Source organism: Ipomoea triloba, chromosome 15, assembly GCF_003576645.1.
Source record: "Ipomoea triloba cultivar NCNSP0323 chromosome 15, ASM357664v1".
Classification (NCBI taxonomy): domain Eukaryota; kingdom Viridiplantae; phylum Streptophyta; class Magnoliopsida; order Solanales; family Convolvulaceae; genus Ipomoea; species Ipomoea triloba.
The window spans coordinates 7,062,153-7,084,832 of record NC_044930.1 but is presented as its reverse complement, the minus strand read 5'-3'; the positions used below and the strand labels follow the sequence as shown (position 1 = coordinate 7,084,832).

General features: G+C 35.2%; 2 protein-coding genes and 1 long non-coding RNA gene across 3 annotated transcripts; all 3 read left to right on the top strand.

Annotated features, from left to right (window-relative positions):
* The first annotated feature begins 255 nt into the window (after positions 1 to 255).
* On the top strand, positions 256 to 8,769 carry LOC116006149 (hippocampus abundant transcript 1 protein). Its single transcript, XM_031246431.1, has 14 exons — positions 256 to 656; positions 3,316 to 3,427; positions 4,392 to 4,504; positions 5,246 to 5,368; positions 5,478 to 5,668; positions 5,755 to 5,830; positions 6,299 to 6,385; positions 6,623 to 6,703; positions 6,877 to 6,909; positions 7,034 to 7,087; positions 7,206 to 7,247; positions 7,411 to 7,489; positions 7,581 to 7,651; positions 8,390 to 8,769. Exons 1-14 carry the CDS (start codon positions 489 to 491, stop codon positions 8,486 to 8,488), a joined length of 1,329 nt encoding a protein of 442 aa, XP_031102291.1. The 5' UTR covers positions 256 to 488; the 3' UTR covers positions 8,489 to 8,769.
* A 349-nt stretch (positions 8,770 to 9,118) lies between these two features.
* LOC116007627 lies at positions 9,119 to 11,814 on the top strand. Its single transcript, XR_004095306.1, has 3 exons — positions 9,119 to 9,401; positions 10,159 to 10,238; positions 11,645 to 11,814. It is a non-coding gene; the product is annotated as an uncharacterized LOC116007627 (long non-coding RNA).
* A 2,329-nt stretch (positions 11,815 to 14,143) lies between these two features.
* LOC116007034 (phospholipase D delta-like) lies at positions 14,144 to 21,457 on the top strand. The gene is made up of 11 exons (XM_031247602.1): positions 14,144 to 14,690; positions 14,995 to 15,567; positions 16,877 to 16,993; positions 17,091 to 17,285; positions 18,026 to 18,310; positions 18,418 to 18,486; positions 18,561 to 18,708; positions 18,797 to 18,945; positions 19,196 to 19,360; positions 19,481 to 19,681; positions 20,932 to 21,457. Exons 1-11 carry the CDS (start codon positions 14,361 to 14,363, stop codon positions 21,223 to 21,225), a joined length of 2,526 nt encoding a protein of 841 aa, XP_031103462.1. The 5' UTR covers positions 14,144 to 14,360; the 3' UTR covers positions 21,226 to 21,457.
* Positions 21,458 to 22,680: the final 1,223 nt, after the last annotated feature.

Here is a 22,680-nt window from a genome sequence, read left to right as displayed (position 1 = left end):
AAGGTCTTTGGCAATTATGATTTAATAATTAATTAAACATATTTATTATATTTTTGTTTTGTTTTGTTTTGATTATCTCGTGACAATTTACCCAAAGCAAGGAGGGGTATGGTGTTGCATGATGAGGAACTTGCAAGCTACGCATCCTTTCGACGTCGCACTTTCGCTACTCTTTTGACTTGTGTAACCCTTAGCTTCCCTCCTTGTATATAATGTGCCCATCGCCACCTAAACTTTTGTACACTCAGAATAAAGCAATTATCTTTCGCCTGCCCACTGTTGTTCGTTGAACCCTCTTTATAATCTATTTATTTATTCTGGCTGTCCTTTTTGGTGTTTTTAAATATTCTATTCTATGCTGTACACTTCTAGCTCTTTCAGGACCGTATTTGGTTACCTAGCGCTTTCTTGGCTTTGAAGTCACTTAGCTCGCTTGTGACTGATCACAGAGAGAGGGAGAGATAGAGAGAGAGAAAGAGGTGATAATAATGGAAAAGGTTCCGGCAGGGCTGAGCCACCTCTTCATGACGGCGTTCCTCAGCTGCTTCTCGGCTTTCATGGTGATTCCGGCGATCACTGACATTACCCTCGCGGCGGTTTGCCCCGGACAAGATGAATGCTCTCTCGCTATCTACCTCACCGGGATTCAACAAGCGGTATGTACTACTCCTTTCTTTAATCTTACCCACAAAACACAAAATTCTTAGCCCCAGACAGAATTTGTGGAGGTGGATGGTGGTGGTGGGAGGACCAGTGTTTAGTGTTCACATTAAGCTCACAATATTGACTGTAACCACCAAAGCTCAATTTTTTGTCCTTACCCACAATTTGCCACCCAAAAACAAACTGAACTACCTATATATGCTGGCTACTAGCTACTTTCTTTACTCTTGTCATATATACAATATCATCATCCTCAGCTCTTTACACTTCATCTGAATTAAAAGCCTAGCTACTATCTTCCATACCATGTGCACTGTTCATCATTAAGCAGTTAAAGAATTGAATGAGAACGAAACCCATCCTTTTTCATATATATTAACTTCAAAACTTCATTTCTGCCTAAGAAAATGATTCCTTGTCATTTTCGGCAAAATTCCACTTACACTACACACATGTAATTTAAAGATGTTTTCTTATATCCCATAATGTTTATAATAACCTAATGTTTTGTGTTTAACAAAGTCTGCATAATTTTACGTGTTGCTAAACACATCAAATTTGTGTTATTCTTAAACTCTACCTTGAGAAATAGATATACATATATATTTTTAAATTATCAATCTTTATGTGTAAAGCAAACCGTTATAAAATGTGGATTTATTGTTCAAAGAAATTATTTCAATTCCCACTTAAAACATGGGTATATTCGAGTGATACACTATATCTAATCAATCATGTCAAAGTATTTGAAAGGTGGGCATGCATTATATGTGTTAGTATAGTGGATACCCAATGGCCATCTTTTAGTCCTATTGTATATTACTTATACTCTAAATGGATATATTCTCATGTATTTCCCCTATAATATTCAAAATATAAATTATTAATACGCGCACGCTTATCTTTATATTTCTTTAGTTCAAAATCATCCAAATATAACTCAAACAATTTGTGAAAGAGGGTATTGTAATTTTAAGGTGGAATCTGATATATTATAATTATTATCAAATTGTGCGAAAACATTATTAGTTTACGGGTGAATATATACCTGCGGCGGGGGCCCAGTACCACCACTTAATTCCAACCGTATGCTTTAGCATGTTCCTTCAAACACTCCTTTGTCCTTGTCGGGGAAGTTTCCGCTCCCATGCTACAATGCGCCATCACGAAATTTCCTCTATTAAAAAGTGCATTGTATAGTAATTAATTAACCGGCTTTTACCGCCTTTTCCTTTTCATCGTCATATCGCCATCAAATTTCTGTACTAGGTATTGGTTTTTAGTTAATGTCCCTATGTTTTTATTTTATTATTATTTTTTATCTTATGATCGTTTGATACCCTTTATCACGTGGCAAATTATCTAATTTGCAATTGCCTTTTATAACTTTATCGATAGTCCAAGGGCAGTTGTGGGTATAGGTAAGGGTAGTTCGGGCTTATATAAAATTTTCAAAACATATTTTCTAAATATGAAACATATATTTATATTGTTCCGTGCATTGAAATAAATTAATATTTAAAAAGGACTCCATTAATGAGTGTTTTTCATAGTTAGTTGTGTTTAATACTCACTTAGTTAGTACCAAAAATGATAAAGTAATGTTCGTACGGTACTATAGTAATATATAATATAAGAATTCGAATATTGTTGATAAGCTACCTGCGATTGAATTTGGTGTGTACAAGTATTTGTGTAGTACTATTTCTGTTTAATTTATTATTTATTAATTTCTTAAAGTATTTTAAATTTAATTGTTTTTATGGTACGTTTTTTGACTAAATATATGAAGTTTATTTTAAATTCGATCCATATCGAATCTAATTAAGGAAACGTAAAGGCAGAGTAGTCCACTATTGGGACCCATTCGGCAATTAAAGAACAAATTAAAAGTCTTGTTGAATTCTACACGTCTCCTCGAAACACACTCAGAGAGTCTAGTGGAATCCTGAATTCAAGTTTACCTATGTTATACTCAATTCTCGAATACTTGGTCTAGTGGCATCTGATTGGAGTGATTGCCCTTCTATATATAGAAGGGGGTGGTGGACTCGAGTCTCAATGCATGTAATTTTTTTGAGTACTACTGACTTTCTTACAATAAAGAAAATCCAATCACTATATAATATATAACTGTTTGAATTGGATAAGTTTTGCTTCTGCGTAATAATTTATTTATGGGTCACACTTGTGTGAGACCGTCTCACAGATCCTTATTCGTGAGACGGGTCGGGTCGGGTCAAAATACCATGCAAATGTCATACTTATATGTGCAAATCTCACACTTATATGCTCAAATATAGCACTAATCAAAAATACAATTTTTGTTATTTATAAGAGAAAAAGTAATACATTTTTCATAATAAGTAATGTTGACAAGTACCTCTCACTTATAAGGGCAAATATAATACTTTTGAGGAAGAATGTAATACTTTTAAATCGAAATGTAAAAGTATTGTATTTTCCCTTAAAAGTATTACATTTATCCTAATAAGTAACAAAAAATTTATTCCTGATTAGTATTACATTTGAGCATATAAGTGTTACATTTGCATCTTGACCCGACCCGACCCGTCTCATTGTGAGACGGTCTCACACAAGTTTTTGCCTTTATTTATTAATTATAATTATTTTTGTATGTGAGTTGTGCAGATAATAGGATTGGGATCGCTGGTGGTGATGCCATTGGTAGGGAATCTATCCGACACATATGGGAGGAAAACCATGCTGACTATACCCATGGCACTCTCTATATTCCCACTTGGTATCTTCCTTAATCTTAGCTTCAATCTCCATCGTATCATTAACCTTTTCTCTTTGTTTCTTTCTTTTCTTTTCTTCGCTTTACCTCCCCCTTCAAGGAATATAATTTTCACATCAAAATCAACGAAAGTGCACATTATATAATTAGGTTTTAATATTCCATAAAAAGAAGATAATATCTCAACATTTTTATTTTATAGTCTTGCCTATAAAAAACGAAATTCCTCTGGTGCCCTCAAGGAGTCTACACTGCGATTGTTAATGCTCAATCTTGCGTCTTACTCATAATTAACCATTCAGAAACCATTATTTGAGCTATCTGTGTGTGCTAATTTTTTATAATCTGTATTATAGCGAATCAGGGTGTTAAAAGTTACGATATCTATATAAAAGTAAAAGTTAATAGAAATGGTAATATGATGTGTCAAAAATGGAAGAAATACTTAGTTAAAATGTCACATAAAGCTAGGTTACTACGTATTGGTATTCGTGTCCATATTTGCATCACAAAACTACAAAAGTTTTGGGTTTTCTTTTTGATGAAGTAACTTAGGAGAAATATAGTAAGGAATGTAAGAGGAGCAGATAGATTTATTTATTATTTTGATGGAATGTTGCTTAGGAACTTTATTCTGGGCGCTAAAGAAGATGGAATGTTGCTTTCTTTAGACATTTCCTTTCTTTGCCTCCACTCTATCTTCTCTTTGGATGTTTCTTTAATTTTCTTTTTCACAATAAATTAAAGTTTACCTTGTCCCTGTCATGAATTTATTTCTTTTTTTTAAAAGAAGTTACATTACATCTCTTACAAAAGATTATTATTATTATATAATATTTATTATTCGTAGTGGAATTTACTAATATTTTAGTAGTCAATAAAAATAAAAAAATTTTATTTTTAATTAATTAATGTGATATTAAATAATGAATTTTAATATGGTAATGTGCACTGTATGCGTGAACAGTGATATTGGCGTACAGCAGGTCGAAGTACTACTTCTATGCTTACTACATATTAAGAACCCTCATTGCCATGGTCTGCGACGGAAGCGTTCAGTGCATAGCTCTTGCTTATGTGGTATGCAACAACTACTTTCATCCTTTCCCCTTCTTGTAATGAATTGAATTTAAATAGTATTCGTAAGACATGTAGTTAAAATATGAGTGACGAGAGAAACTTATTGTCACAATATGAGGATATAAATTGAATAAAAGTTAACATTTTGATTATAGTCCGTAAAAAAGAATAACAAAAACATAAACTAATATAAATTGTCTATAATTGACTGGTTGTTATTTCACTGCCATTAGAATCAAAATTCTAATATTGTGATTATCAAAACAACCGTCTAACATGTATTAGCCTAGGCGCCTAGCCCCTAGGCCAATGCGATTTGAACCCTAGGCGACTTTTAGTTTGTTAACCGACTAATTGACCGATTAGGCGCCCTAGGCCCGAGTTGGACGCCTAACTCGGCCGAATTGAGCGCCTAACTCGATTGAGTTGGTGCCCAATGGCCGAGTTGGCGCTCAACTTGGGTGAGTGATTTTTTTGCCCGCTTGACTACTCATCTTCTATATTTCTCTAGGCATGTACTCAACTAACTATATAAGATATGCAGTTGACTAATTTAGGGATTATAACAATCTAAGAACTCCTAATCTTGAGTGGGAAAGTGGAAATGATATACTCGGATTATTCTGCCGCCTAGGTGCTACGCTCCTCGAGCGCCTAGCGCTTTCTGCAACCTTGCTTAAAATTGAATTAATTTTAATGGAATGTCTAGAGGAGATGATGAGTTTGGAAAACCTGTTTCAGGCGGATAATGTTCCGGAGTGCCGGCGGGGCTCCGCCTTCGGAGTGATGTCCGGCATTGTTTCCACTGCTTTTGTCTGCGGAAATCTCTCTGCTCGCTTTCTCTCTACAGCCTCTACCTTCCAAGTCAGCTCTCACTCTCTCTCTCTCTCTCTCAGCGTTCAAACTGAAGTTATAGGTTTCATATAATTCTTTTTTTAATATTAATTTGATTTATTTATATATTTATGTAAAGATCGCTGCTTTAATGGCGGTATTAGCTCTGATATACATGAAGACATTCCTCCCAGAGTCTTTAGTGAAGGATAGCACTTCAGCAAAAGCAACCGAGACAGACTGTCTTCTGGAAAAAGCTCCCAAGAAACCATTTCAGTTTTGTAGAAACTTGCCTTCGTTCAACGATGTACTGTGCTTATTAAGGACGAGGTAATTTTTCTTAGATGATATTAATCCCATATTAAATTTACGTTAAATTACAGTCTTAACACCAACTGTTTTTCTCTAATTTACAGCCCAACAATCTTACAAGCAGCTATAGTTTCAGTCCTCACAAATGTTGCAGAAATTGGCCTGCAAGCCTCTCTATTTGTAAGTTTCACTTCATCCATGAATTAAACCAATTGTTATACCACATTCAGATTAACATATTATGTATTTATAATTAATAAATTATGTACCTATGGCTAATATGTTACACACCTTTCGTTCTATTTATAGGTACATTCGTACATAATATGTTAGTGCAGTTACATAATAAGTTAACTAAAGTCATATAATTTGAATGTCATTTTAGACCTGTGTCTACAATACAAGGTGGACCTTGGTGTATGATATAATTTGCTGAATTAAACTAGTATTTCTTTTCTAGTAATTGCAAAATGTAACATGGAAAGAAGGCTATGTTGTTTTCTGTACCAAAAGAATTCTGAGAGTTGTTTGTTTGATGGATAAAAGACAGAGAAAAAAACAGAGAAGATTTGTAGCGTTATCTCGGGGTTTAAGAAACGACACCACAAGGTTTGAATTACGAAATAATTTTCGTTAAACCTTGTGCAGTACTTCTTGAAGGCGCAATTCCACTTCGACAAAAATCAGTTTGCTGATTTGATGATAATTGGTGGTGTTGCTGGGGCCATATCCCAGGTACATATCTATCTCGCATCATCATTTTTTTAGTAACGAAGAAAACCCGCAATCACTACTCAAGAGTATGCACTGAATAAACCCCGCCAGCTAAAATCGAAAAGCCCAATAGGCTTCGAGTCAAAGTTGTAATTTCATAGTTAAAATCAACTGTCAGATCAATTTGGCAGGAGTTGTCCCGTCTTGTATTGTTGTTGGTTTGTCTTATGTTTTGGTCTTCATTTGGAAATGTTGCAGCTGGTTCTTATGCCTTTGTTGGTCCCTGCGGTCGGAGAAGAAAGGCTGCTCTCAATTGGGCTCTTCTTCAGCGCTATTCATGTATGCACTTAGCCCTTTATGCTATTAAAGTTATAGACTACTTCAATCATTTTAAACTTATACAAACAAATTTTGATAAAGTGATTGAAACGGTCCACTATTCTAATTGTTTTCCTAGTCGTAACCCATTGTTCTGTACAAATATTTTACTTATTTTTCACCTTGAAATGCAGATGTTTCTTTACAGCGTTGCATGGGCCTTCTGGGTATGTTATTTCTCCCTTTTAATTAATTTTATTTTTGATTTTTAAATTATAGTGATGTTTCACTTTACTAAGTGTAAAAATCAAAATTTCAATTTCACTAAAATTAAACAATTAAATCGTGCAGGTTCCTTATGTCGCTGCATTGATCTCTGTTCTAGCTATTTTTGCAATGCCCTGTGTAAGTTTTCTAATTCTAAAAATACCCTTTTCACTAAGTCGAAGACCTTATAGCCAATTAGCATTAGTCTTTAACTTTAAGTTAGAATTTGATTAAGAGTTACTCTATATATTTTCAGTTACGGAGCATTGCATCAAAGCAAATTGGACCTAACGAGCAGGTAGTTTCCGATATGAATTTTAAGTTTTAAGTTTTAACTCCCTATTATGCATTAGCATATTTTTTGTGTAATTTAGTTATATATTATCCAACGTACAAATAATATTTCCTTAGTTAATTAAGTGGGTGACATGCCTTACCTTACTTTGCTTTCCTCTTTACAGGGAAAGGTACAAGGATGCATTTCAGGCTTGTGTTCCTTTGCCAACATAGTTTCTCCATTGGCTTTTAGTCCCTTAACCGGTAAGCTAAACCTATAATTTTGAACTTCAATTCATCTTTCTTTTAAAAAATAAAATAGATTTTCTTAACTAAAACCCTAATTTTCTTTCAGCTACCTTTCTCTCCGATGATGCACCTTTCCATTTCCCTGGTTTCAGTATTATGGTTGCCGGATTGGCTGCGGTGAGTGAATTTGCATACTCTATTGTGTTGCTTCATGCATGCATGAGAGTCGTATTTGTATTATGTGTTGCTGGATTTGACCCTTCACTGGCATCCATCTAAAAATTTCTTAGCCACCAATTATTGGAGTGGCTTCTCATCAGGTCTCCACCAAGCAATTCTCCCTCTCAACACCGACTCGAACCCGTACCACTTGTTAAGATCAAGCACTTACCATTACGTCAAAAGCTATAGCGGGTAGTGAATAATGTGTAACTTTATTTCCTTATACCACCACCACATTTTCGAGAGGCAGGGTGCTAGACTAAGCCCTTCACCAGCCACCGCCCAACAATCTCCTAATGCACTAATTGCTCGACATAACCCTTCACCCGCCTCTACCCAACACTCTATAATGATTGGTATGTCTCTAGCCATAGTTGATATCTCATTGGTGTAGCCTTTGGAATAGTGTTGTCTACCACTCTTGAATACTAGATAGTGTAGTATGTTCCGAATATAGGAGTTGTGGAAGCTAAGGACCATTTTACTTAGAAGCATATGTGCTATCATTATAGGCGGATCAATTAAAACCAAACTAAATATCTAAGTCACCCTATCCGACTAAATCACTTATTGACTCAGTCATATCCTTGCACTAAAATCACTTAAATAATATTATACCATATGAAAAATTCTTACAAATTCACCACCATGTGAACTCAAATTGATTTGCTGTGTTTCATCTTTCCCCTGCAGATGCTAGCCTTTGTACAGAGCATGACAATAAGGGCTCCTCAACCCACAAACACTTGCAGTTTAAACACCCAAAACTCTGAAGCCTTACCACAAGTTTAAGAAGATGGACTAAGGCTTGTAAAGCTATTCGTATAGAAATTTGATTTGGGGCATTGAATTGGGGATTCCTAAATGCTATTTTATAAGCCTATATGGATCTTAAATGGCAGGAATTAGAAACAGGTACTTCTCAATGATAGTATATGTACATAAAGAGTAAAGACTCTATATTATCTATTTATATATAAGTAAATCATTTTTTTTTAGTTATTTTGTTACCATTCTTTATGCTTGTATGTTTGTAAAGTACATCAAGGAAATATCAAGAATCTTATAGTTCAGTGATATAAAATTGAAGTTTTACATAAGAAATTTCGAAATTAATTCTTCCAGTTTGACAAATTCTTCATGGCAAGGCTTCTTGAAGCAGAGCTAATCTTCAATATCCTTCTAGATGGATCCCTTTGTGGTAGGTAAACTTCTCTGTATTGCATAGGGGGATGGAAGTGTTGGAAAAAATGCAAGCCATGAAATATTTGTGGTTCTAAATTATCTTGGTGATTTAGTCTTAACCACAAGTTGAATAAGTGGTCAAGATTTGTTAGGTGGTATGTGATTATAATCCTTTGCCCTATACTATTTAAGTGAGATTATATAAGAGTTCAAACACACCAAACATTAAAGTCTCTTTCTCCCCTTTAATTCTCTGTCCCATTGTCTGAGCAAAGTGAGGTTCGCCTGTGCTATAGTTGGTGTAAACTTAGCTCAGCTAGTATGTGTAACCTCTCGGAAGCGTGCCGGGATGGTTAACTACACCGTTACCGGGCAAATAACGCTTTTAAGGCAGTGTTATTGCAACACGGCACAGACATCTTTTTCTGGTTTAGTTGTTATCCTTTTCTTAAAGAGTGTCAGAATAAGTTGACATTGTCTCTATTTCCCAACAAGAATTGCAGTGGTGGTGCAAATTTTGGTAATGAGGTTAAGTTATACACCATTTTTGAATGGGAAATTTGAAGCTCACTTCTCTTTTTAGAGAAACTTAAATATTTCTTCCTTTTTGTCCCTATTGTTTATAATCTTCTCAAATATATCTTGAGATAAGCCGGTTTTATGTCTTTTCACTTTCAAGATTTCATTCTTAAGATTATCAAAATGCGCTAAAGTCCACGGACTAGCCTTAACTCGAAACGAGTCGGGTTAAGACCTAAAAATTTTGCCCGCAAAATGAGCCTCATGTAAGGGCTTAGTCAGTGCGGGTTGGTGGGCTACCCAAGTTAGCCCGACCTCACAGGCTTCCATATATATATATATATATATATATATATATATATATATATATATATATTCCTAATCAGGTGAGAATACTGCTTTAGGGGAGTATGTGGTCTAATCCACACCATTTGTTTTAGTGATTGCACGACCATGATTTGTAACACTCCTCATTAGCCATTACTTTAACTAAATTTTCTTACAATTTTTTTCCTCAATTTAAAATTCACTAATATCATTGCGGAAGCAAAAACAAAACTAAAGGAATTAGAGAGTGCTACTGCCACGATCAGGTATCTACCGATACCCAAACGCACAGGTTAAAAACAACCAAATTAAAATAACTCAAGTTTTAAGGCTCAAAAATATTTATTAGGAATAATAACCCAAGGTACGTACTAGTACAAAAACAACTAACAAACCAACTAACTAATCTAATTAAATGATAAATTCTCTAGGTGATTTACTCTCATGTCTAATGCTCGTGCAACAGCACCTACAAAAGAACTAAAGAGGGGACAAACTCAGCATAAAGCTGGTAAGACTTATTCCGCCCCGTGTGTTTCAAAATGATATTTTGTTCCCGCATTCGAATTTCCTTTTTTTTTTTCAATCAAATAAATATCCTTTTTATGAAATATTTCGGTTTTAAATTTGGAGGTGTGTAGATTATAACTCATTTGTTCATTAATTAAATGATTATAAGTTATAAATATTTCGATTAAAAATATCTTTGGATCTACCTAAGTTGTTCATAACTAACCAATTCAAACAAAAAAGGACAACAAATTATTCATGTTGAGATAAATGCTAGAACTTATCAACTCGGTCTATCTTGTTGATTGGTAACAGGTTCGGTCGTGTTGGCCCATTTTAATGTGCCATATTTTTCCAAATCCTACCTAAGAGTGGGTTACCGGACTAAATAGGATAGCCTGCCAACCCACTTTTAGTTGTAAGACAAATAATTGAAACCAATTTTCTTTTTCTTGCATAATTTAAGTTTTAAATCATCAAACTCAAATTAAACCATCAACATCTCTAGTTTCTCTACCAATTAAGCCACGTACTACTTCAACTTTTTAATCAAATTATGTAAATAATATTGATATATACATATAGACTTTGTTTATTATTTACATATTCATTTGTAATCATAATCATAATATTATTAATTTAAATGTATATAAACTTTTAAAGTGTTAATTTGAATGCTTAGTTTAAATCAGTTACTTTAGAGAGAGCAAATTCTATTTGTGACTATTCTAATTAGTTTTTGATTAAATACTTGCGTTGAAATTTTTATTTTTGGAACCACTAATGATTTAAGCACATCTTTTAATATTTGTTTTTTTTTTTTTGAGTGAGAATTTACTATCCTTAAACTCTTTTGTATTTTTTTTTAATTTATTATATTCAAACTATTTTATCGAATTTTACTCCTTTAGTTTGAGAACTAAGATTCATTATGTTTTTTTGGGATTCGACTTCATATTGTTGTTACTTTGAATTAGTGCACTGAGTTAATTAGTACGGAATATTAATTTTGTAGAGCTTTGACAACCCTATCAAAATTTTAGCATCATTGCTGGGGTACTAGAATCTTTCTTAGATTATTTAGTCTAACTACTACTTCCATTGCCCTTAGTGTTGCATAACTCATTCCTCTAAGTGAATTACAATATATCATTGAAATTGAGAAAACTACAAGGCAAATGAGAAAAGAAACAAGGCAAAGAAGTAGACAGTTGAGCTCTGAAGAGGTAAATTCAACTAGTTATCCAATAAACGAGGATGCATTAGTATAATGCATGGTTGAGCCCAACAATAGAACACTTAGGGAGTTAGTTGCACTAAATCTAAACTAGCTAGCAATCTCTCTTGAGGTTGACTTTGACTTAACATTTGGTTTAATTTGATTCATTTATTCCTTTATTTTTCAAGGTTTGGCTGGTGAAGACCCACATAAGTACTTGAAAGAATTTCAAGTAGTTTGTGCAGGTAGGTATGAAACCTTGTGGTGTGTTTGATGAGCACATAAGTCTTAGAGTTTTTCCCTTTGCATTAAAGGATAAAGCAAATTATTAACTGTATAATATTCTCCCTGATTCAGTAATCACGTGGGATAATATGAAGAAGTTATTTCTAGAAAAATTCTTGCGTGCGTCTAGACTCTAGAGTGACTAACATAAAGAAAGAAATATATGAGGTAAGGCAATGTACAAGGGAGGCATTGATTGTAAAATTATGTAAATTAAAGCTCAATTGAATGTGTTTTGAAGTCATATTGACACAAATGAAGGTGTGTTTCGAAGCAAAGGAAATGAAGAAATATGCATTTGGAGTGAGGACCAAGCGTCACGTTGACATTCACGACCATGATAGACAGCATGAAAACTCTATTATGTTTTGCTCTACTAAGCGATGTTTTGGAATTTTAATCATATATCAGCATAAGAATGTCTAAATCAAAAGATTCAAAGATCATTGGAAATATACTTCAAAGAGCTACAAACTTTATGAAGATTACAAAGTCTAATTCAAATGTCTACAAGGTAAAAAAAATGGTTTAGAAACCAAGACTACTAAACAGAGAAATCATCACGGCCGAACTCACGACTGTGATGAGGTCGATCATGAGTGGGCCCAATATTCTGAAATGAGGTGCAATTCCAGCCACTATAAAAGGGATCAGAATAGATAGTTGTTTTTAGGAGGACTTTTAATATTTTACTCTCTAACTTCTCTCCACATAAGATACGATTAGATTGGTTTAGATTAGATTTCAATTCAAGATTGCAATTCAATTCCAACTTCAATTCAAGTTTGTATCTTCGATCTATATTGGATCAAAGCAGAATTTTCATTACCTAGTTACATTTCAATTCCTTCAATTCTATTTGTGCTTCCACACATGCAATTCCAATGTGCTTTTACCTTACCAATATAATCATGAGTAGCTAGATTTTCTATTGGATTTAGATTGAGTTTTCTCTTGGTATAGATACTTTTGTGAATTCAATTGCATTAAGGGAACATGAATTGAGTAGGTTAGGTTCTTGTTATGAGTTAAGTGTTTTGTAAGGGCTCTTTTATAATTAGGGTCCAATTATGCTTAAGAATTCTTGGATGCGTGTTGTTGCTATGAGAATAGGACATTACTATGGTCACATTACTCAAAATTCTAAGCTTGTTTTGAGAAAAGGAGATTGGATGAAGACCTGTATGTTTTGTGTTTGATAAAATGTTGCAATTAGGATTCATATTCTTACGAAATCCAATATGTAAACCAAACATGCTGTAAAAGTTTAGATATACGGAGTAATTGTTAGCTACTTTTATTTTTGCCAATAATAACAACAATATCAATATAGGAGTAATTAAATATTTAAATTTCATGGTTAATATATTTATGCACACTTGTATGAGACTAATCAAATTTAGAATAATTGCTTGTTATTTATGATAGAAATTAGAATACTTATTACACAAAATTTAATACCAATCTGAAATAAATAAACTGTTACTTATAATAAATATTGTACTCCGTAATATTTATATGCGAACGAAATTGTAACTATTTAAAGTAAAATGATTTTTTTAGTACAAATGATTGTTACTAATGATGAATATTGTAATACTTATAATTTAAATTGTGATACTTACAAAGTGTAATTGTAATAAAAATATTGTAATACTTATATGTGAAATGTTACTTATAAAAGAACTTGTAATACTCATCGTAAAAAATTTAATACCAATTTGAATTTAGAAATAAATCGTTACTTATGATACATATTGTAATACTTATATGTAAAATTGTGATACTATTTATGTTAAAATTAATTATTACTAGTAATAAATATTGAAATACTTATAATTGAAATTATGATTTTTAAACGCTCAGTTGTCTACAATTTGAGACGCTTTAAGGCTATCCTTAACCCAGAAATTTCTCTCACTTTCTAAAATGGGTCCCACTTCCACATCATCAAATTTGTAAATTCTTCATTATTTGAAATTTGCATATTATATTATAAATATAATAACTAAATAATATAATAGGAAATAAAAAAGATAAAAAAGTACCCAAATCAAATTTACCATGCTTTTTCTCTCACTTTTTCATTCTCTCTCCTCTTGCTAATTTAGCAATTTCTCTCTCCTATTGCAACACACATGGCATTAAATAATAATAAATAAAAAAATTCTCTCTTGCCACATAGATTAGAAAGGGGGAGATTGGCAGGGTTGAGGACAGCTTAACCTAAGTTGATGCCATTAGTAATAGGTTGGTTATCTATGGATTAATGGGTTTGTGTAAGTCTATTTATGGTCAAATTTATAATCATTTAATTAATGAATATATGAGTTATAAATGAATGAACCAATTAATAATCCAACGGTGCTAATCCAGTGGTTGAGCAATCTGTTGTCCCCATGTATTGCGTATTAGCCGTAACCACCTGGGCAATCTCCCCCAACTCATAAGGTATTTTTTGGTTGGTTATTCCATCATACCCATCTCCGCGCCACCTTCTCCAGCCGTTGGCTACGGCGGAGGAATCCATTTCCCGATCTCCTCCTCCCCCGCCAACGGTCACCACCGCCTGAAACGAATAACTGCCCATTCGATCTGCATTTCGATCGGCTGTGAAAAATGTGCGATTTGATGTCAGAGAATGTGGTATATCTCCATGGGGATCTGGACTTGAAGATTCTGGAAGCCCGGCGGCTGCCCAATATGGACATCGTGTCGGAGCGCATCCGCCGATTCGTGACGGCGTTCGATTTCCGGAAACCCGCGTCCCGGCAGGGGAAGAAGGTCCACCGCCACACCAAGATTATCACCAGCGACCCTTACGTCAAAGTTTGCCTCGCCGGCGCCACCGTGGCTCGCACCCGCGTGATCTCCAATTCCCAGGATCCCGTCTGGGCCGAGCACTTCAAGATCCCGGTGGCCCACCCCGTTTCCGAGGTCGAGTTTCAGGTAATTAAAGCATGTACTACATCTCAATTAAAAATCTAAACTGGTATTTGTATTGCACATATATATATATATATATGCTCAACAGGCCATTTCACTGATAACGTGGAGAATATTATATGCTCAATACGCCATTTCACTGGTGATGCAGAGAATATTATATGCTCAACAAGTCCCTTCATGGATCATCAATAGTCTTTTTTTAGTGGAGCAGAAATTTAAACCCATGACCTTACATGATTGATTCTGATACATATTTCAGTTTGGATTGCATATTTATGTTTATATATTATATATGTTCACTCAGGTGAAGGACAACGACGTGTTCGGCGCCGACTTCATCGGCGTCGCGAAAGTCCCGGCCCACAAGATCATCTCCGGGGAGCCCATCAACGACTGGTTCCCGATCATCGGCGCCAACGGGAAGCCGCCGAAGCCCGACTGCGCCATCCGGCTGGTGATGAAGTTCACCCCATGCGACGAAAACCCGGCGTACCGCGGCGGCGTTCCGGAGAACTACGGGCTGAAGGAGAGCTATTTTCCGATGAGGCACGGCGGGGCGGTGACGCTGTACCAGGACGCGCACGTCCCGGAGGGGAGTTTGCCGGAGATAAATATAGACGGCGGAAAGGCGTTTCAGCACGAGAATTGCTGGGAAGACATCTGTCATGCCATTCTGGAGGCTCATCACATGGTTTATATAGTTGGGTGGTCCATTTATCACAAGGTGAAGCTGGTGAGGGAGCCCACTAGGCCGTTGCCCAACGGCGGCGATTTGAACCTCGGAGAGTTGCTAAAGTATAAGTCCCAGGAAGGTGTCAGGGTGTTGCTCTTGGTTTGGGATGACAAGACTTCTCACAGTAAATTCTTCATTAATACGGTAATCATTTTCCTCTTCTCTAATTTTCTTCTTAAAGCCACCATACTATTCTTGCTCCAAAAGTTGAATCCCAATACCAAGGATTTCAGACCCAGTATTTGGAAGAATGTAAATTCAATAACTCAACCAACATAGTTAAATATACCTTAGTCTCTTCCAGTAAAAGAATTAGGTGGTTGGAGGATTGCAGGCGGAGGCCGGTAAAAGATAAAACGTCAAGTCCAACATCCCGCACTAATCTATCTCAAATAATATAATAACAGATTAACAGTCTATAAATAAGAAAATAAGTTACCTGCTATAATTTTTGACATGAGTCTTATACCTATGATTCACACTATCACTGTTAAATTTCGAACCTTAATCTTTGACCCGAAATACTCACTAATGAAGTCGTGCATTGTCATGTGCGCATTTTTTTTTTCCCTCTATACCTGGCTCTAGCGTCTACACCGCGACATAAGGCGGCGAGAACGTGCATGACCTGGCCAAATACCTTAACTCAAATTACTTTTTTTTCTGCAAGCAACTCAAATTACTTTTAAAAAATAAAAATATTTTATGTTCGCTGGTGGTTATAATCCTAACATAGATTATAGACGAGGTTATAACAAGCAAAGTAATGGAATGACTGAAGTTTTGGGTAACTCATGACTAGAGAGAAACATTATTGTATTAATTTTGATAGAGTTCGAATCATTTTTATAATATATTGTGGTAGTATTTGTAGATTTGATAGTAACATTTGAATCTAGAAAAATTATAATAAACTCTATGTGTTCTTTAAGCTAAACGATGGTTGACCAATTCAATCCTCCTTTTTTTTTTTGTGGATTAACGAGGTAAGCCCCATTCCTGAGTGTGTTAGTGAGTAAACCCTAGTGAGTAAACCCTCGTCCTGTGACCTTAGCCGGCAAATGACCTCCCATAGCTGACCGGCTCAAACCCAAGGGCTTGAGGTTCGAACCCACAACCCCTCGGGTGCAGGTGTAACTCTTTTACCACTTGGGCTATCCTTACGGGCAACTCAATCCTCCTTGCACTTATACTGGGACGTTGTATAGTCAACTTGTGCTCAAGTTATTATGCTATCGTCGAGTCTTGAGAGTCAGTGATATATTAATTCCAATAATATTTGGATATGTAACATTTTCCTTGATACACTAAGATCATTTTTAATAGTGGGGCTTTTTGAGATTTTTTTTTTTTTTTAAGAAAAAACTTGTTATAAAAAAAAAATCATGATTAGGTACAGCTAATGCTAATATGCACAAGCACGATTACTAATGTTTAAAAAATGTAATTGCAGAGTGGAGTGATGGGAACACACGACGAAGAAACTCGGAAATTTTTCAGGCACTCATCAGTCACTTGCGTGCTCGCCCCTCGATATGCAAGCAGTAAGCTCAGCTTTTTCAAGCAACAGGTAGGCTTCAATTTCATTTGTGATTGGAATAAGTTGCAGCTAGGTTTTTAGCTCCATCATTATATTGTTTGTTTGTTTGTTGTATCGATCTGATCAGGTGGTAGGAACACTTTATACACACCATCAGAAGTGTGTAATTGTTGATACACAAGCCCAGGGAAACAACCGGAAGATCACAGCTTTTATCGGCGGTCTAGACCTATGCGATGGCCGATACGATACCCCCCAGCATAGATTATTCTCTGATCGCCACACTGTTTTCCAGGATGATTATCACAATCCTACTTTTCCTGTAAGTCTCTCATCTGCTCCAATACCCCTTATGTTATTGCCTCGCTCTTTCTTAGCATTGATGATAAGTCAATTTTGGATAATTTGATAAAGTTTAGCTGGCTTGATTGGTCAATAAGCTACTCTCTGAGGGGGCTTTTGGTTCACGGAATGTTAGATTACCTTAGGAATGTTGGATTGCTGAGAATGTTAGATAACTGGAAATGTTAGATTCATGTGTTTGGTTTAAAATTGAACTAGGTAAATAAGACAACAAAAATAAGATAAATTGATTAAAATGCCAAAAGCTCAATATTAGGAATAAGATAAGGGAATGTGAGATTACCTAAGAAATCGGGGTGTATCTCACATTCCCTTCCAATAGCTAAAAACTTCGTCGGGAGTTATCTTACATTCCCTGAGAATCTTACATAACTTGAACCAAACATGGGAATCTTATATTACCAAGCAAATATAACCTTAGTTATCTTATATAACTTGAACCAAACGCCCCCTAAGTGTTTGATAAAATGACTTATTGCATTAGATTATTGGGATAATAAATCAAAATTTGAAAAGCTAAGAAGAGTAAAGTTTTTGGTGAGTTAATTAACCTTTAATTATGAAATGACCATTTTACTCCTGACATCCCGAACATTTATATCTCTTGTTGTTGTTCATCTGTTAACTAACCCAATCAGCTATCAGCCAATTGCCAAACACTTTCGTAATGTTATTGCTCTGTTTTCAATTCTGTAATAGGAAGAGGGAGTAAAGGCACCAAGGCAGCCATGGCATGATTTACACTGCAAGATTGAAGGTCCTGCTGCATATGATATTCTCACAAACTTTGAACAGCGGTGGAGAAAAGCCTCCAAGTGGGCGGAGTTAGGGCGGCGTTTCAAGAAGATATCTCACTGGCATGACGACGCATTGTTAAAAGTAGAGCGGATTTCATGGATAACTAGCCCTTCTCCTTCTGTTCCAAATGATGATCCTTCATTGTGGGTTTCCAATGAAGATGATCCAGAAAACTGGCATGCTCAGGTCCATAAAAAATCACACCCTCTATTCATTCCTCTTTGATTTTCATAGTAAAACCACTATAATTTGGTGCAACTCCTATTGATCTTGTGTTGGTACGAATCTGACAGGTTTTCAGATCCATAGATTCAGGGTCCTTGAAAGGATTCCCCAAAGATGTTCACACAGCTGTAACACAGGTACCATTAAACACATCATTCATTTTGGTATCAGAATCTGTATTGCTTGGTACTTATAATCATTGACTTTGCAGAATCTAGTTTGCGCGAAAGATTTAGTGATTGATAGGAGCATCCAAATGGCATACATCGAGGCAATAAGACGAGCCCAGCATTTTATTTACATTGAAAACCAGTATTTCCTGGGGTCATCTTATGCTTGGCCTTCTTACAAAGAAGCAGGTTTCATCATCTACTCTGTTATAACATTATAATGTCCATTGTCTAGTGCAATCTAAGCTTATACAGTTATGCAATGGCTATGTCTTAGGCGCGGATAACTTGATCCCAATGGAGCTTGCGCTTAAGATTGTAAGTAAAATTCGGAATAGGGAGAGATTTACAGTGTACATTGTGATCCCAATGTGGCCTGAAGGTGTCCCCAGTTCTGCACCAGTTCAAGAAATTCTGTATTGGCAGGTAAGGCATATATCATACTATGCTAGACCGGTTTTTACTACATTATACATGAACTATATATAGTTGTTTTTCTCGATTTAGTTTTTGATTCTGACAACTAAGGACTGAATTAGGTAACACCTGACCCAATTAAGCTCAAGCGTTTAGGACTAAATCGAGAAATCACTATATTGGATAACTAAATTGAGTATTAAAACGTATAATTGAAGTGAAGACATATATAATGTAGTGTGTATGACTCTCATTGCAGGGACAAACAATGCAAATGATGTATGAAATCATTGCCAAGGAGTTGAAATCAGAGAAGATAGAGGATGCACATCCCTGTGACTATCTCAACTTCTATTGCCTTGGCAATCGAGAAGAATGCAACGAAGAGAGTGTGTCCTCTCACGCTCCTGGCTACAGCGACGTTGTAATGATCGTGTGCCTTAGCTTTATAAACAAATTATTGGAGGAACAGTACTGTACTGATCCTCCAATTCCAATACAAATGGATTCTTGAATGCTCTAATGGGACTGCATTTGTGTTCAGATGACGGCTTCTCAGAAATCGGGGAGGTTCATGATCTATGTGCACGCCAAGGGAATGGTTGTGGACGACGAGTATGTCATCTTGGGTTCTGCTAATATCAACCAACGATCCATGGCCGGTTCCAGAGACACAGAGATCGCCATGGGCGCATATCAGCCCCATCAAACCTGGGCCAAAAATCAAAGCCATCCCCATGGCCAGGTCAGTGTTTCTTCAATATAATATATAAATACTTAATTTAGTTCCCGACTATAATATTTTTTCTCAATTAAGTCTGGAATATATATATATATATATAGTGTTTAATTGAGTTTTGAACTTTTATGACTTTACTTAATTTAGTTCTCTGCTAGGCATTCTGTCTGTTGGCCTTTAGAATCAAGGGTAGCTTGATAATTTCTCATCTATTAATACCTAATTTAGTCTTCGAGTCATGGTTGCAGTAGGCGCTAGGACTAGCGCCTAGCGCCTAAGCGGTTTAGGCGGCGCCTAAGCGGTTTAGGTGGCGCCTAAGCGGTTTAGGCGGCGCCTAAGCGGTTCTAGGCGGCGACCTATAAAAACAAAAAATTAATTCATATATGTGGGTGTATGTCATATATTATATTATATATATTATATATATATCTCTTACTTCTCTTACTTATATAAATAAATAAATTTAAATATATATAAATATAATAATAAAATTAACAAGGCCGACTCGCTCGAGTTAACTCGGCTAACTCTGCCGAGTTGGGCGAGTTAAATCGGCCAAATTCGGCCTAGTCGGTCGCCAACTCAGTCTAGTCGCCCGAGTTAGGCGCTAGGCGGCCTCCTAGGCGGCCAGCCACCTAGGTGGACGCCTAGGGAGCAATTCGCCTCGGTCTAGGAGCGCCTAGCGCCTAGGCGGGTGCCTAGGCGGCCTAGGCGTGGATTTTTGCAACAATGCTTCGAGTATAAATGTTTTACCCATTTTCATCATTGACTATTGTGATTTTTCTTGATTTAGTCCTTGATTCTAACCGCCAACAAACAGAAGGCTTAACAGATGACAGTTCAGGACTCAATTAAGCACAAAAAGAAGTCATGGACTAAAGTGGTTTTACCCAATTTAATCATGGACTATAGTGATTTTTTTTTGACTCAGTCCTTGATTTTACCACCCAACAAACGGAAGGTGTAACTGATTCATGACTAAATTATGTAAAACCATCGAAGTTCAAGACTCAATTAAGCACAAAAAGAAGTCGATAATAGTGATTTTACCCAATGTAATCATCAACTATATTGATTTTTCTTGATTTAGTCATTGATTCTAACTGCCAATAAACGAAATGCCTAATAAAGGACTAAATTATGAAAAACCACTCATCGAAGTTCAAGATCCAATAATTAAACACAAAAAGACTACGGAGTATTAAATTTATTAAACGTACGTGTAGTCTCACTATCAGTTAAAACTTTCTGGACAGGTGTATGGGTACAGAAAGTCACTGTGGGCGGAGCACTTGGGGATGATGGACAAGAGGCTGGACGAAGCAGAAGGAAGGTCATGCGTTAAACTAGTAAACGAAATCGCAGAAGAGAACTGGAAGAGATACACGGCAGAGAAGTTCACTCCATTGCAGGGTCATCTTCTTAAGTACCCAGTGCAAGTGGATTCAAATGGGAAGGTAAGTCCGTTGGGGGGATTTGAATATTTCCCAGACGTTGGTGGGAAAGTGCTAGGAGGTAGAACAACCTTGCCTGATGCCTTGACCACTTAAACTAGTTTTAATTCGATCCGATCACATCATATCATGGTGCATCATCATTTAATTCATTTGTTTCTTTGTGGGTTTAATTATCCGAGTTCATTAGCTAGCTTGTAAGTATTAGAGGTGTTTTCCCATACTTGACACCCTCTCGATCTTGTTATGCATCATATCATTTGAGCTCAAAGGTTAATCTTGTTAATAATGCTCTTATAATACAAGATTTTCGATTATTCCATCAAAACTAGCTTACATCTTCTTCGTCTACCTTTTTAAGTTATTCCTCTGGTGTTGAAAATAATTATAATTGAACTCTTTTATATAACGAACACATGGATGCTCGGCCTTAATGTTAAAAAGATTATAATGGGCATAGATTATAATCAAATGCACCTATTTGATTCCTAAAAGAAACTTGTTAAACATATAGAGTGTTCTAATTGACATACTTATTTACCAAGTGATATACAAAATTAAATTATAAATAATATGAGCTTGTTGAAAATATAGGCTTTTGTTTGACACGCCTAGCTAAAAAATTAACTGAAAGTTGAAAAATTACTAATTGTTGAATTAGTTGATAAGTGTATAAAACTATAAAAGGATAAACTAAGATATTATCATTTTGATTAATGAAGGGTAGATAGTGTCATTTTAAAAAAAATTAAAAATCAAGAGCTTATTTTGAAATAGTACTTGGGTAGCATTTCAAAATAAGCTATTATTCTACCAAACATATCCATAAGGTAACTTATGACAAATTATTCTGTGGACTTGGGTCCAAAAATATATCATTTATATACTGAATGTTCACAATTAACGTACCAAATGTTCACAATTATATATTAAATGTTCACTATTTTGTATACTAAATGTTCTCAAATTATATACTAAATGTTTACAATTTAAATTGTGAACATTTAATATGTAAATTGTGAACATTCAGTATATAAATTGTGTATTTTGATCGGGATCCATGGCATAACTGTCGGTCCTAGATCTATCCGTCCTCTATTTATATTTGTTCAATTAAAAATTGTTGATTGTTTTCTTACGGTTTTTATTTGGTGCCTTTTTTTTTTTTTTTTAAAGAGTGCACACTCTCTTATTGCAATTAGTTAAATAAAATATTAAATATTGTAGTTTGGTTGTTAACTTATTTCAATACTACTTGTATGAGAAGACAATTTTACTTATCACTTTATTATATTACTTATTGATCACGTATATTTGCGTGTGAGTGATCCAAATCACAACAATAAGTAATTTTTATAGTATTTTCTCCAACATGCTTGTACTCAACTCATAAAGTGCAAATTAGTTTACTTATCACATAGTACATAATTTATGATAAATTTTACAATGATTAAAAGACACCATTTTTATTATATTACTATAAATATAAATAAAAAGGGTTAGTGTGGTAACACATTTGGGTAACTATCATTTTATTTTGGAAAGAGTGTA